Source organism: Pseudophryne corroboree, chromosome 10, assembly GCF_028390025.1.
Source record: "Pseudophryne corroboree isolate aPseCor3 chromosome 10, aPseCor3.hap2, whole genome shotgun sequence".
Classification (NCBI taxonomy): domain Eukaryota; kingdom Metazoa; phylum Chordata; class Amphibia; order Anura; family Myobatrachidae; genus Pseudophryne; species Pseudophryne corroboree.
This window is the reverse complement of record NC_086453.1, coordinates 284,946,127-284,963,007: the sequence shown is the minus strand read 5'-3', so window position 1 is coordinate 284,963,007 and position 16,881 is coordinate 284,946,127. Positions and strand designations below refer to the sequence as shown.

Genomic DNA, 16,881 nt, shown 5'->3' with positions numbered 1-16,881 from the left:
CATTCTGGAACTAAGAGCAATCTACAATGCTCTAAACCAGGCGGAACCTCTGCTTCAAGGAAGACCGGTGTTGATCCAGTCGGACAACATCACGGCAGTCGCCCATGTAAACAGACAGGGCGGCACAAGAAGCAGGAGTGCAATGGCAGAAGCTGCCAGGATCCTTCGCTGGGCGGAGAATCACGTGATAGCATTGTCAGCAGTATTCATCCCGGACGTGGACAACTGGGAAGCAGACTTCCTCAGCAGACACGATCTTCACCCGGGAGAGTGGGGACTTCATTCAGAAGTTTTCCTCATGATAATAAACCGTTGGGAAAAACCAATGGTGGACATGATGGCGTCTCGCCTCAACAAAAAACTGGACAGGTATTGCGCCAGGTCAAGAGATCCGCAGGCAATAGCTGTGGATGCGCTGGTAACACCTTGGGTGTACCAGTCGGTATATGTGTTTCCTCCTCTGCCTCTCATACCAAAGGTATTGAGGATTATACGGCAAAAGAGGAGTAAGAACGATACTAGTGGCTCCGGATTGGCCAAGAAGGACTTGGTACCCGGAACTTCAAGAGATGGTCACGGACGATCCGTGGCCTCTACCTCTGAGAAGGGACCTGCCTCAGCAGGGTCCTTGTCTTTTTCAAGACTTACCGTGGCTGCGTTTGACGGCATGGCGGTTGAACGCCAGATTCTAAAAGAAAAAGGCATTCCTGAAGAAGTCATTCCTACCTTGATTGAGGCAAGGAAAGAAGTCACCGCAAAGCATTATCACCGCATTTGGCGGAAATATGTGGCATGGTGCGAGGGTCGGAATGCTCCGACGAAGGAATTTCAACTGGGTCGTTTCCTACATTTCCTGCAATCAGGATTGTCTATGGGTCTCAAATTGGGATCTATTAAGGTTCAAATTTCGGCCCTGTCTATATTCTTCCAAAAAGAATTGGCCTCAGTTCCTGAGGTCCAGACTTTTGTCAAAGGAGTACTGCATATACAGCCTCCTGTGGTGCCTCCGGTGGCACCGTGGGATCTAAATGTAGTTTTAGATTTCCTCAAATCCCATTGGTTTGAACCACTTAAGAAGGTGGATTTGAAATATCTCACATGGAAAGTGACTATGTTACTGGCCCTGGCTTCGGCCAGGAGAGTATCAGAACTGGCGGCTTTATCTTATAAAAGTCCTTATTTAAGTTTCCATTCAGATAGGGCAGAGCTGCGGACGCGTCCGCATTTTCTCCCGAAGGTGGTGTCAGCGTTTCACCTGAACCAGCCTATTGTAGTGCCTGCGGCTACAAACGACTTGGAAGACTCCAAGTTGTTGGACGTTGTCAGAGCTTTAAAGATATACATTTCAAGGACGGCTGGAGTCAGAAAATCTGACTCGCTGTTTATACTGTATGCACCCAACAAGTTGGGTGCACCTGCTTCTAAGCAGTCGATTGCTCGTTGGATTTGTAACACGATTCAACTTGCACATTCTGTGGCAGGCCTACCACAGCCTAATTCTGTTAAGGCCCATTCCACAAGGAAGGTGGGCTCATCCTGGGCGGCTGCCCGAGGGGTCTCGGCATTACAACTCTGCCGAGCAGCTACGTGGTCAGGGGAGAACACGTTTGTAAAATTTTACAAATTTGATACCCTGGCAAAAGAGGACCTGGAGTTCTCTCATTCGGTGCTGCAGAGTCATCCGCACTCTCCCGCCCGTTTGGGAGCTTTGGTATAATCCCCATGGTCCTTTCAGGAACCCCAGCATCCACTTAGGACGATAGAGAAAATAAGAATTTACTTACCGATAATTCTATTTCTCGGAGTCCGTAGTGGATGCTGGGCGCCCATCCCAAGTGCGGATTATCTGCAAGACTTGTACATAGTTATTGTTAACTATTTCGGGTTATTTTGTTTAGGGAGCCATCTTTCAGAGGCTCCTCTGTTATCATACTGTTAACTGGGTTTAGATCACAAGTTGTACGGTGTGATTGGTGTGGCTGGTATGAGTCTTACCCGGGATTCAAAATCCTCCCTTATTGTGTACGCTCGTCCGGGCACAGTACCTAACTGGAGTCTGGAGGAGGGTCATAGGGGGAGGAGCCAGTGCACACCACCTGACCTGTAAAAGCTTTACTTTTTGTGCCCTGTCTCCTGCGGAGCCGCTATTCCCCATGGTCCTTTCAGGAACCCCAGCATCCACTACGGACTCCGAGAAATAGAATTATCGGTAAGTAAATTCTTATTTTAGTTTTGTTGTCTCCAGTTCATTGTGTTATACTTATATGTATATTTTGAGACCATTTCCTGGTTTTCTTTGCCTAGATTTCCAAAAGAAGAGTCTCGGAGAACGCTGTGGGTGAATGCTGTGGCTCATTCTCATGAGACTGTCGGCAGCGACTGGACCCCTTCCATCCACAGCTCTCTCTGCTCACAGCACTTCCACGACAAACAGTTTGACCGAACTGGACAGACGGTGCGGCTGAGGGACTCTGCTGTCCCTGTCGTTTTCAGTACATTCAGTTGCCAAAAGGTAACATCCTAGAGCTCTCACTGTCTCCCCTCAACAGCGCCAGACACATTAAAATGTTCCTTTCACCTACACATAGTAAAAGCAGCCATTTTGTGTCTAGAGCCAATATTCACGAGAATGCAACTTATCAATTCATCACGAACCTGTGACTGAGACGTAACGTTGTGTCTGTAGTTCCTAATGACTATTAGGGCTGGGTTGTCAGGAACACTAGGGGCCCTCAAAATGGTTGCCTCCATTGTACTTCAGTGATGTCCCTGAATTCACTGGCTACATATTGGATTATTCAATAAAATGGCTTCCTACCTTAATTGAGAATGTGAAAGGAGCCACTTGATGTGAAATACTTGCTTACATTAAAATACAGTGTTGTTAATGTTCTAAATTCATGCATTCAGCTATATCATTAAAGCTGTGTACAGCATGAGGAGAAACAGTACATACTGTGCGAGCCCCAGCCATAAGGAGAGATGTAGGTCTAGGTGTCTTGTTTGCTCTTGTGAGGGAATATATGGGCTTATCATTGGTTTGGTTGGGGTTTTTATATAGTCAATGCTTCTGATGTTATTTATGGATATACTATGCTTGGTCTAGATGCCTCGTCACTGCTCTGCCCTCGGCTGCACCACTCGCGACTCCCGACTGACCAGAGACAACAACATCTCCTTCCACAGGTCAGCACCGAGTCCTTATTCTCAGTCATGTGAGGAACATTAGAGATAATTAAACATTAAGATCACCTTTGGGGACTTCTTAAAGTTTGCTGTTAAATAACCAAATATAACCCCTACCTTATAACTTACCTTTGGATAGATACACTGGCTAGTACATCACATAATAAAGATTTGTGATATTCACGGGCTGGGCATATGCAGTCCTCCCTCGATAACCAGCCCACATGGGCATATCATCCTGCTGATGTCTGTGGAGTAAAATAAGTAAGGGGAGATTTATCAAAGCTCGTAGAGAGATCAAGTGGAGAGAGAGAAACTACCAACCAGTCAGCTCCTAACTGTCATTTTGCAAGCACAGCCTGTAACATGGCAGATAGGAGCTGATTGGTTTTATCTCTCTCCATTCTATCTCTCATCTTGGCTTGATACATCTCCCCCTTAGTGGGAAAAGCTGTTGGTGGATCTCCATTTGTACCCTATGGTGTTAGGTTTGTGATGTGATGGTGAGAGCGGACTGTGAACAATGGGTAGAATGCCATAGGGTTTATATTTGTAGTCCACATGGGTGATCTCCTCTATTAAATAGTACAATTTGGTAACCAATAAAATAGTATCTTTCATCAGGCTGCCGCCAGTTGTTCTAATAAAAGCTGTTTTATTCTAGATTGTGTACAGCTAATATCAGATCTGTAGATATGGCTGTAGTGCCATTTATTCTATGATCCTGTTCTTGATATTCTATGAATGAGTTATAAATGTTAGTCATTTGTACATTATATTTATAGAAATGCTGTAATCACCTGCCACATTGTCACGGAATACATCCTTTTTTCTCTATCGTCCTAGTGGATGCTGGGGTTCCTGAAAGGACCATGGGGAATAGCGGCTCCGCAGGAGACAGGGCACAAAAAGTAAAGCTTTAGGATCAGGTGGTGTGCACTGGCTCCTCCCCCTATGACCCTCCTCCAAGCCTCAGTTAGATTTTTGTGCCCGGCCGAGAAGGGTGCAATCTAGGTGGCTCTCCTAAAGAGCTGCTTAGAAAAGTTTAGCTTAGGTTTTTTATTTTACAGTGAGTCCTGCTGGCAACAGGATCACTGCAACGAGGGACTTAGGGGAGAAGAAGTGAACTCACCTGCGTGCAGGATGGATTGGCTTCTTTGGCTACTGGACATTAGCTCCAGAGGGACGATCACAGGTACAGCCTGGATGGTCACCGGAGCCTCGCCGCCGGCCCCCTTGCAGATGCTGAAACAAGAAGAAGGTCCAGAATCGGCGGCATGAAGACTCCTCAGTCTTCTTAAGGTAGCGCACAGCACTGCAGCTGTGCGCCATTTCCTCTCAGCACACTTCACACGGCAGTCACTGAGGGTGCAGGGCGCTGGAAGGGGGGCGCCCTGGGAGGCAATGAAAACCTATTTTTGGCTAAAAATACCTCACATATAGCCTCCGGGGGCTATATGGAGATATTTAACCCCTGCCAGAATCCGTTAAGAGCGGGAGACGAGGCCGCCGAAAAAGGGGCGGGGCCTATCTCCTCAGCACACAGCGCCATTTTCCCTCACAGAAAGGCTGGAGGGAAGGCTCCCAGGCTCTCCCCTGCACTGCACTACAGAAACAGGGTTAAAACAGAGAGGGGGGGCACTAATTTGGCGTTAGAAATATATAAAAAAGATGCTATAAGGGAAAACACTTATATAAGGTTGTCCCTATATAATTATAGCGTTTTTGGTGTGTGCTGGCAAACTCTCCCTCTGTCTCTCCAAAGGGCTAGTAGGTCCTGTCCTCTATCAGAGCATTCCCTGTGTGTGTGCTGTGTGTCGGTACGTGTGTGTCGACATGTATGAGGACGATGTTGGTGAGGAGGCGGAGCAATTGCCTGTAATGGTGATGTCACTCTCTAGGGAGTCGACACCGGAATGGATGGCTTATTTAGGGAATTACGTGATAATGTCAACACGCGGCAAGGTCGGTTGACGACATGAGACGGCCGACAAACAATTAGTACCGGTCCAGACGTCTCAAAAACACCGTCAGGGGTTTTAAAACGCCCGTTTACTTTAGTCGGTCGACACAGACAGGGACACTGAATCCAGTGTCGACGGTGAATAAACAAACGTATTCCTTATTAGGGCCACACGTTAAGGGCAATGAAGGAGGTGTTACATATTTCTGATACTACAAGTACCACAAAAGAGGGTATTATGTGGGATGTGAAAAAACTACCGTAGTTTTTCCTGAATCAGATAAATTAAATGAAGTGTGTGATGATGCGTGGGTTCCCCCCGATAGAAAATATGGGCGGTATACCCTTTCCCGCCAGAAGTTAGGGCGCGTTGGGAAACACCCCTTAGGGTGGATAAGGCGCTCACACGCTTATCAGAACAAGTGGCGGTACCGTCTATAGATAGGGCCGTCCTCAAGGAGCCAGCTGACAGGAGGCTGGAAAATATCATAAAAAGTATATACACACATACTGGTGTTATACTGCGACCAGCGATCGCCTCAGCCTGGAGAGCTGGGGTGGCTTGGTCGGATTCCCTGACTAAAAATATTGATACCCTTGACAGGGACAGTATTTTATTGACTATAGAGCATTTAAAGGATGCATTTCTATATATGCGAGATGCACAGAGGGATATTTGCACTCTGGCATCAAGAGTAAGTGCGATGTCCATATCTGCCAGAAGATGTTTATGGACACGACAGTGGTCAGGTGATGCAGATTCCAAACGGCACAAAGGTGTATTGCCGTATAAAGGAAGAGGAGTTATTTGGGGTCGGTCCATCGGACCTGGTGGCCACGGCAACTGCTGGAAAATCCACCGTTTTTTACCCTAAGTCACATCTCTGCAGAAAAAGACACCGTCTTTTCAGCCTCAGTCCTTTCGTCCCTATAAGAGTCATATCTGCCCAGGGATAGAGGAAAGGGAAGAAGACTGCAGCAGGCAGCCCATTCCCAGGAACAGAAGCGTTCCACCGCTTCTGACAAGCTCTCAGCATGACGCTGAGACCGTACAGGACCCCTGGATCCTACAAGTAGTATCCCAGGGGTACAGATTGGAATGTCGAGACGTTTCCCCTGCGCAGGCTCCTGAAGTCTGCTTTACCAAGGTCTCCCTCCGACAAGGAGGCAGTATGGGAAACAATTCACGAGCTGTATTCCCAGCAGGTGATAATTAAATTACCCCTCCTACAACAAGAAAAGGGGTATTATTCCACACTATATTGTGGTACTGAAGCCAGAAGGCTAGGTGAGACCTATTCTAAATCTAAAAAAATTTGAACACTTACAAAGGTTCAAATCAAGATGGAGTCACTCAGAGCAGTGATAACGAACCGGGAAGAAGGGGACTATATGGTGTCCCGAGACATCAGGGATGCTTACCTCCATGTCCCAAATTTGCCCTTATCACTAAGGGTACCTCAGGTTCGTGGTACAGAACTGTCACTATCAGTTTCAGACGCTGCCGTTTGGATTGTCCACGGCACCCCGGGTCTTTACCAAGGTAATGGCCGAAATGATGGTTCTTCTTCGAAGAAAAGGCGTCTTAATTATCCCTTACTTGGACGATCTCTTGATAAGGGCAAAGTCCAGGGAACAGTTGTAGGTCGGAGTAGCACTATCTCGGATACTGTTACAACAGCAGGGGTGGATTCTAAATATTCCAAAATCGCAGCTGATCCCGACAACAAGTCTCCTGTGCTTAGGGATGATTCTGGACACAGTCCAGAAAAAGGTGTTTCTCCCGGAAGAGAAAGCCAGGGAGTTATCCGAGCTAGTCAGGAACCTCCTAAAATCAGTGCATCATTGCACAAGGGCCATGGTAAAAAAAAAAAAAATGGTGACTTCCTTCGAAGCAATTCCAGTCGGCAGATTTCATGCAAGAACTTTTCAGTGGGATCTGCTGGACAAATGGTCCGGATCGCATCTTCAGATGCATCGGCGGATAACCCTATATCCAAGGACAAGGGTGTCTCTCCTGTGGTGGTTACAGAGTGCTCATCTTCTAGAGGGCCGCAGATTCGGCATTCAGTTTTGGATGTTGGTGACCACGGAGGCCAGCCCGAGAGGCTGGGGAGCAGTCACACAAGGAAAAAATTTCCAGGGAGTGTGATCAAGTCTGGAGACTTTTCTCCACATAAATATAGCTAAGGGTAAATTTATAATGCTCTAAGCTTAGCAAGACCTCTGCTTCAAGGTCAGCCGGTATTGATCCAGTGGGATAAAACATCACGGCAGTCGCCCACGTAAATAGACAGGGCGGCACAAGAAGCAGGAGGGCAGTGGCAAAAACTGCAAGGACTTTTCGCTGGGCGGAAAATCATGTGATAGCACTGTCAGCAGTGTTTCATTCCGGGAATGGAAACTGGGAAGCAGACTTCCTCAGTAGGCACGACCTCCACCCGGCAGAGTGGGAACTTCATGGGGAAGTTTTCCACATGATTGTAAACCGTTGGGAATTACCAAAGGTGGACATGATGGCGTCCCGTCTGAACAAAAAACGGGACAGGTATTGCGCCAGGTTAAGAGACCCTCAGGCAATAGCTGTGGACGTTCTGGTAACACCGTGGGTGTACCAGTCGGTGTATGTGTTCCATCCTCTGCTTTTCATACCTAAGGTACTGAGAATTATAAGACGTAGAGGAGTAAGAACTATACTCATGGCTCCGGATTGGCCAAGAAGGACTTGGTACCCGGAACTTCAAGAGATGCTCACAGAGGACTTATGGCCTCTGCCGCTAAGAAGGGACTTGTTTCAGCAAGTACCATGTCTGTTCCAAGACTTACCGCAGCTGCGTTTGACGGCATGGCGGTGGAACGCCGGATCCTAAGGGAAAAGGCATTCAGGAAGAGGTCATTCCTACCCTGGTCAAAGCCAGAAAGGAGGTGACCGCACAACATTATCACCACATGTGGCGAAAATATGTTGCGTGGTGTGAGGCCAGGAAGGCCCCACGAAGAAATTTCAACTCGGTCGATTCCTGCATTTCCTGCAAACAGGAGTGTCTATGGGCCTCAAATTGGGGTCCATTAAGGTTCAAATTTCGGCCCTGTCGATTTTTCTTCCAGAAAGAATTGGCTTCAGTTCCTGAAGTCCAGAAGTTTGTCAAGGGAGTATTGCATATACAACCCCCTTTTGTGCCTCCAGTGGCACTGTGGGATCTCAACGTAGTTCTGGGATTCCTCAAAACACATTGGTTTAAAACCAGTCAAATCTGTGGATTTGAAGCATCTCACATGAAAAGTGAACATGCTCTTGGACCTGGCCTGGACCAGGCGAGTGTCAAATTGGTGTTTTTTTTCTCAAAAAAGCCCATATCTGTTTGTCCATTAGGATAGGGCAGAGCTGCGGACTCGTCCCCAGTTCTCTCCCTAAGGTGGTGTCAGTGTTTCACCTGAACCAGCTTATTGTGGTGTCTTGCGCCTACTAGGGACTTGGAGGACTCCAAGTTGCTAGATGTGGTCAGGGCCCTGAAAATATAGGTTCCAGGACGGCTGGAGTCAGGAAAACTGACTTGCTGTTATCCTGTATGCACCCAACAAACTGGGTGCTCTTGCTTCTAAGCAGACTTTTGCTAGTTGGATGTGTAATACAATTCAGCTTGCACATTCTGTGGCAGGCCTGCCACAGCCAAAATATGTAAATGCCCATTCCACAAGGAAGGTGGGCTCATCTTGGGCGGCTGCCCGAGGGGTCTCGGCTTTACAACTTTGCCGAGCGGCTATTTAGTCAGGGGCAAACACGTTTGTAAAATCCTACAAATTTGATAACCTGGCTAAGGAGGACCTGGAGTTCTCTCATTCGGTGCTGCAGAGTCATCCGCACTCTCCCGCCCGTTTGGGAGCTTTGGTATAATCCCCATGGTCCTTTCAGGAACCCCAGCATCCACTAGGACGATAGAGAAAATAAGAATTTACTTACCGATAATTCTATTTCTCGGAGTCCGTAGTGGATGCTGGGCGCCCATCCCAAGTGCGGATTATCTGCAATACTTGTACATAGTTACAAAAATCGGGTTATTATTGTTGTGAGCCATCTTTCAGAGGCTCCGCTGTTATCATACTGTTAACTGGGTTCAGATCACAGGTTGTACAGTGTGATTGGTGTGGCTGGTATGAGTCTTACCCGGGATTCATAAATCCTTCCTTATTGTGTACGCTCGTCCGGGCACAGTATCCTAACTGAGGCTTGGAGGAGGGTCATAGGGGGAGGAGCCAGTGCACACCACCTGATCCTAAAGCTTTACTTTTTGTGCCCTGTCTCCTGCGGAGCCGCTATTCCCCATGGTCCTTTCAGGAACCCCAGCATCCACTACGGACTCCGAGAAATAGAATTATCGGTAAGTAAATTCTTATTTTATGTCAAATAATGAAATCCTCTCCAAAAGACTCGTTAGCATAATGACACCTGGACAAATTGCACAGATCCTATTGCTGGGAGATTTGTGCTTCATAACTCTGGTAATCACTGCATAAGTGTTATCATTGGATCAGAACCGTCCTTTGTTACATTCAGTCTGTATCTAAATGGTATCACATAAAAAAGACTTTAATTCAACTTTATTCTCCGACATTGACTATTGCAGTTCTCTCCTTATGCCTGTCCCTAAGCAGACGTTCACCCTTACAATCTGTGTTGAAGGCAGCGAATATACTTGTAAAATATTTTATACTGCTGCTGTCAGTCCTTAAATTGGGTGCCTGTATATAAGCAATTCAGTATTGATACTTTTAGTTAGAGTGACCATATTATCCATTTTACCTGGGACGCTCATGGATTGCACAGGTTCTGTGGCTGGCTGACTTCAAGCCTACATTTCAGCTGGTTGTAATCAGCCACAGAACCTGTATAATCCATGAGCGTCCCAGGTAAAAGGGATAATATGGTCATTCTACTTTAGTATTGTTCAAGGCTGTATTATTATTATTATTATTATTATTATTATCATCCTTTATTTATATGGCGCCACAAGGGTTCTGCAGCGCCCAATTACAGAGTACATAAATAATCAAACAGGAAAACAGCAACTTACAGTTGATGACAGTATAGGACAAGTACAGGGTAAATAAACATAGTTACATCAGCAGGTGACACTGGAATAAGTATCAGGTGGCAGAAGACTGCTGGATGTGGTACAGTTGAAGATAATTAAAGTAATACAAAGGATAAGCACATGAGGGAAGAGGGCCCTGCTCGTGAGAGCTTACAATCTAAAGGGGAGGGGTAGACAGACAAGGGTGACACAGATGGGGTACATAGAGAACGTGGAACAGAGGGTTAGGATGAGATTTAGCTGGGTTTGGTGAAGAAGTGGGTCTTGAAAGCCCGTTTGAAGTTTTGTAGAGAGGCGGAGAGTCTGAGGGGGAGAGGTAGGGAATTCCAGAGAAGTGGTGCAGCACGTGAAAAATCTTGGAGGTAGGAGTGGGAGGAAGTAATCCGTAGGCAGGAAAGTCGTCGTGCATTAGCAGAGCGAAGAGGACGGGTGGGAGTGTAAAGGGAGATAAGATCAGAGATGTAGATGGGAGAGGAGTGGGTGAGGGCTTTGTAAGCGAGTGTGAGAAGCTTGAAATGGATTCTGAAAGGGAAGGTTTAGCCAGTGAAGGTTTAGTAAGAGAGGAGAGGTAGACGTTGTGCGTTTGGTGAGGAAAATGAGCCGGGCAGCAGCATTGAGGATAGATTGGAGTGGAGAGAGGTGTTTGTCAGGAATGCCAGTCAGGAGGAGATTACAGTAGTCCAGTCTGGAGATGACCAGTGAGTGGATAAGAGTCTTAGAAGCATCCTTGGTCAGAAAGGGTCTGATCCTGGAAATATTTTTTAGATGAAAATGGCAGGTTTGTGAGAGGTGCTGAATGTGTGGTTTGAAGGAGAGGGAGGAGTCAAGGATTACTCCAGCGCACTTGGGGGCTAGAGGATATAGTAGTGCCATCAATAGATAATGAGATTGTAGGAGGTGAGGTTATGCAGGAGGGAGGGAAGATGTTAAGCTCGGTCTTAGACATGTTAAGTTTAAGAAAGCGCTGAGACATCCAGGAAGAGGTAGCAGAGAGACAGTTGGAGATACGAGTTAGGAGAGCAGGGGAGAGGTCTGGAGAGGAAAGATAGATTTGGGTGTCATCAGCATAGAGATGATATTGGAAACCAAAAGAACTAATGAGCTTACCTAGTGAGGATCTATAGAGAGAGAAGTGAAGAGGACCAAGGACAGAACCTTGGGGTACACCTACAGTTAGTGGAAGTGAGGGAGGTGGAGTCATGAGAGGAGACAGAGAATGAACGGTCAGAGAGGTAGGAAGACAGCCAAGAGATGGCAGTGTCACGCAGACCAATGGAGTGAAGGATTTGCAGTAGGAGAGGATGGTCCACAGTGTCAAAAGCAGCAGAGAGATCAAGTAGAATAAGTAGAGAGTTGTGTCCCTTAGATTTAGCAGCATGGAGGTCATTGCATACTTTTGTAAGGGCAGTTTCAGTGGAGTGGAGAGGACGGAAGCCAGACTGGAATGGGTCATGTAGTGAGTGTGAGGAAAGAAAGGAAGTAAGGGGGTTGTAGACAATACGCTCAAGGAGTTTGGAGGCAAGAGGGAGGAGAGAGATGGGTCGGTAGTTGGATAGAGTGTTTGGATCAAGGGTAGGTTTTTTTAAGAATGGGAGAGATGAGTGCATGCTTGAAGGAAGAGGGGACAGTGCCTGATGAGAGGGAGAGATTGAGAAGGTGGGAAAGATGGGAACAAGCAGAAGGAGAGAGGTAGCGGAGGAGGCGGGAAGGGATAGGGTCAAGTGGTGAGGTGGTGAGAGGACAGGAACGAATGAGGGGCATGACTTCCTCTCCAGATGCATGGGAGAAAGATGTCAGAGTTGGTGGGAGGGGTGGTAAGGGATGGGAGAAAGCTGGTTACTGATGGTCTGGTGTGATGTGATATCCTTACGTATGGAGTCAATTTTGGATGTGAAGTAAGTGGCAAAGTCTAGAGCAGAGAGTGAGGAAGGGAGACGAGGTGGAGGTGGGCAGAGGAGTGAGTTGAGAGTGGCAAAGAGGCGCCGGGGGTTGGAAGACTGGGGGAGATGAAGTTCTTGAAGTATGACTGTTTATCGAATCTGCATCACTGCTCGTTCAGTAGGTGACGTGTTTGTTTTTAGGCTCCCAAGAAAAGACGACCCTCGTAGAAGCCTCTGGATTGCAAACTGCAAAAGAACAGACCCCAGTGGTAATGGGCTTTGGGACCCTTCATCCGACTACGTGTATTTCTGCTCCAAGCACTTTGAGAAGAGCTGTTTTGAAGTGGTTGGAACTAGGTAGGTGTCACGGCTGCTGGGAACTGTTTTGTGTTTCTTTTACAGTCTGTTATTACATTCTTAGATGGGTGGTTCACATTGGTCCCTAATCATCTTGAACAGTAGCTTTAAAATGATGATAAATATCATTTAAATCTTACACTTTATCACCTTATACAGGAGCAGTACAAAGGGCAGGTGTAGTGAGTGATAGTCAAAAACCACTGGTTTTTATTATTAAACTAAGAATGGAGTTAGAATGGGAATAAACAGGATTTTAATACCTACCGGTAAATCCTTTTCTCCTAGTCCGTAGAGGATTCTGGGGTCCACTTCAGTACCATGGGGTATAGATGGTTTCGCAGGAGCCATGGGCACTTTTAAGACTTTTCTAGAGTGTGAACTGGCTCCTCCCTCTATGCCCCTCCTCCAGACCTCAGTATAGGAACTGTGCCCAGGGAGACGGACATTTCGAGGAAAGGATTTACTTTAAAGTTAATGGTGAGATTTACACCAGCTCACACTTCAACCATGCCACACAACATGGTATTCAACAAAACACATGCCAACAGCATGAACATTACAGCAAACGTGTTGAAAACATTTTCAACAAAATAACAACTGCAGGTTAAGTACGCACTGGGTTGGGTGCCCAGCATCCTCTACGGACTAGGAGAAAAGGATTTACCGGTAGGTATTAAAATCCTGTTTTCTCATACGTCCTAGAGGATGCTGGGGTCCACTTCAGTACCATTGGGTTATACCAAAGCTCCAGGACGGGCGGGAGAGTGCGGATGACCCTGCAGCACCAATTGACCAAACTGTAGGTCCTCATCGGCCAAGGTGTCAAACTTGTAAAACTTAGCAAACGTGTTTGCCCCTGACCAAGTACTGCTCGGCAAAGTTGCAATGCCGAGACCCCCCCGGGCAGCCGCCCAGGATGAGCCCACCTTTCTAGTAGAATGGGCATTCACCGAATTCGGTACCGGCAATCCTGCAGTGGAATTAACGTGCTGAATCGAACCACTGATCCAGCGCGCACTAGTCTGCTTAGAAGCAGGACACCCAATCTTGTTGGAAGCATAGCGGACAAACAGAGCCTCTGTTTTCTGTATCCGAGCTGTTCTCGCGACATAAATTCTCAAAGCCCTGACCACATTCAGAGACTTTGAAGCAGCGAAAGTGCCAGTAGCCACTGGCACTTTCGCTGCTTCACAATAGGTTGGTTTATATGGAAAGAAGGAACCACCCTTGGAAGAAATTTCTGATGAGTTCTTAACTTCGCCCTATCTTCATGGAAAATAAAGTAAGGGTTCTTGTGAGACAAGGCCCCTAACTCAGACACCCTCCTTGCGGATGCCAAGGCCAACAGAATGACCACTTTTCAAGTGAGAAACTTCAACTCTATCTCCTGGAGAGGTTCAAACCAATCCGATTGAAGGAACTGCAACACCACGTCAAGATCCCATGGTGCCACAGGAGGCACAAAAGGAGGTTGGATGTGCAGAACCCCTTTCACGAATGTCTGAACTTCTGGAAGGGAGACAATTTTTCCTGAAAGAAAACGGACAAGGTCGAAATCTGGACCTTGATTGAACTCAACTGTAGGCCCACATCCACACCTGCCTGGAGAAAATGGAGAAAACATCCTAACTGAAACTGTTCCGTTGGAGCCTTCTTGGATTCACACCAAGATACATATTTTCTCCACATACGGTGTAATGTTTAGACGTTACTCCTTTCCAGGCCTGAATAAGAGTGGGAATGACTTCTTTGGGAATACCCTTTTGGCTAGGATTCGGTGCTCAACAGCCATGCCGTCAAACGTAGCCGCAGTAAGTCTTGATACATGAACGGCCCCTGCTGCAGCTGGTCCTCGCGAAGAGGAAGAGGCCGAGGATCTTCTATGAGCAACTCCTGAAGATCTGGATACCAAGCCCTCCTTGGCCAGTCTGGGGCAATGAGGATCGCTTGAACTCCTGTTCTTCTTATGATTTTGAGAACTTTTGGTATCAGTGGAAGTGGAGGGAAGACATACACCGACCGAAACACCCACTGGGTCACCAGTGCGTCCACTGCTATTGTTTGAGGGTCTCTCAATCTGGAACAATATCACTGAAGCTTCTTGTTGAGACGAGGTGCCATCATGTCTACTTGAGGAACTCCCCAAAGACCTGTTACCTCCGCGAAGACTTCTTGGCGGAGGCCCCATTCTCCTGGATGGAGATCGTGTCTGCTTCCCAGTTATCCACTCCCGGAATGAAAATTGCCGACAGAGCTCTTGCATGTTGTCGAAGTCCCAAAAACATATTACATAAAGAGAACATACAAACTACACACATTATGAGTCGCTATACTTGCAAATACGCGCAGCGAGCACAGCCATTTATGGTAACGCACGCATTTACACGGACATGCCACAGAGATGGATTCGACACTTATTTCATACAGTACATAATTCTAATAATATCAAGCGCCAGACATCATGATGATTTAAAATTATATCTAATGAATTAATCTCATGAATGTGTATTATTTGAACGAAGCAAGATAGACCTGTCATATTTACTATTAAAACAACCAGCTTAATGTGTAGATTAATTTGATACTTGTTATTAAGTTGTAGGACATTGCAACACGGAATTATGATTACATGTATAAAAGCTAAAATCACTTTTATTAGAACAATAGAAATTCCAAACAGGTAATGAACAGGAAACTCAGGCCAGCCCCTTTGGACATCCCCAAGGCTGAACCTGTTCGGCATATACAGAGAAACTAGTGACTCAATCATGAATGAGAGAGAGTCCCCTCCCCCAGAAACTAGTTAACACATTTTGCTGATCACACAGGAAGGTAGTCCCTGTTTTGGTCTCAGAGTGGCTTTTTGGTCTCAGAGGATGATGGACTTGCTGCCAGTTCAGTTCCTGTTTTGGTTTCAGAGTTGCTGATCGGTCCCAGACGATGATGGAGTTCTTGCATGATTTTACAGAGAGAGAGAGTCATATGGAGGGACAAATTTATATGATAAAGGGAATGGTGGTGTATCGCTGGCATGTAACTGTAACTATATGTAACTGTATGTAATTGTATGTTTTAACTGCTTACTGTGTGAGTGTAACCATGTAACTGTAGGTACACTGTAATATATTGAATCCATATCCTTTTAATAACAAATATATACATCAATGAGCTTTGGAACTCAGATAACGTGTGGGTGTATTGTTTTTCTCTTATGGGATGCAGTGTTTTGCGATATATAGTGCACATTCATGGGATATGGCAATAAGAGGTGCAGGCATTTACAATATATATTAGAGCGGGCATTTTAAATATTTGTGAGAAATCAATTTGGCATTCTTAATGTCTTTCTGTCCAGAGGAGAATCTTTGTCACCTCTGGCATAGCCGCTCTGTTTTTCGTTGCGCCCTGACGAGTTATGTATGCGACTGCTGTTACATTGTCCGAATCTATCTGTACGGGGTGATCTTGAAGAATATGCCCCGCTTGTAGAAGGCCATTGTAAGTGGCTTTCCACTCCAGAACGTTTATGTGAAGACAAGTTTCTTGACTTGACCATCTTCCTTGGAAGCATTCCCCCTGTGTGACTGCTCCCCAGCCTTGGAGTCTTGCATCCGTGTTCACCAGGATCCAGTCTTGACTCCCGAACCTGCGTCCCTCTAGGAGGTGAGAACTGTGTAGTCACCACCGGAGCGAGATTCTGGCTTTGGATGACAGGATTACCCTCTGATGCATGTGTAGATGGGATCCGGACCTCTTGTTCAATAGGTCCCACTGGAACACTTGGCATGGAATCGACCAAACTGTATGGCCTCGTAGGCCGCTGCCATCTTCCCCAACACCCGAATGCATTGATGAATTGACACTCTTGTTGGTTTCAGAATTTGTTTGACCATTCTCTGGATTTCCAGAGCCTTTTCTACTGGAAGAAATACCCTCTGTACTTCTGTGTCCAGTATCATCCCCAGAAAGGACAATCTTGTCGTCGGTTCCAATTGTAACTTTGGAAAACTTATGATCCAACTGTGATGTTGAAGTACTGTCAGGGAGAGTGCCATGTTCTGCACCAACTTTTCCCTGGATCTCGCTTTTATCAGGAGATCTTCCAGGTCAGGAATTATATTGACTCCTTGCTGTTGAAGGAGGACCATCATCTCCTGCCATCACCTTGGTGAAAACCCTTGGTGCCGTGGAAGGTCCGAATGGCAACGCCTGAAATTGGTAATGACAATTCTGTATTGCGAATCTCAGATAAGCTTGATGTGGAGGATAAATGGGAACGTGTAAGTAGGCATCTTTTATGTCTACTGACACCATGAAGTCCCCCTCCTCCAGACTGGAAACCAATGCCCTCAGAGATTCCATCTTGAACTAGAACCTTTGCAGGTAGAGATTCAGAGTA

General features: G+C 46.4%; 1 protein-coding gene across 4 annotated transcripts in view; it reads left to right on the top strand.

Annotated features, from left to right (window-relative positions):
- THAP7 (THAP domain containing 7) overlaps window positions 1–16,881 on the top strand; it is a 162,742-nt gene that overhangs the window by 98,029 nt on the left and 47,832 nt on the right. For all 4 annotated transcript variants that reach the window (XM_063943328.1, XM_063943330.1, XM_063943329.1 and 1 more), the window contains exons 3-5: window positions 2,305–2,512; window positions 3,107–3,186; window positions 12,324–12,479. In XM_063943328.1, the coding sequence (XP_063799398.1) occupies window positions 2,305–2,512; window positions 3,107–3,186; window positions 12,324–12,479 (444 nt within the window). The remainder of the gene's footprint in view (window positions 1–2,304; window positions 2,513–3,106; window positions 3,187–12,323; window positions 12,480–16,881) is intronic.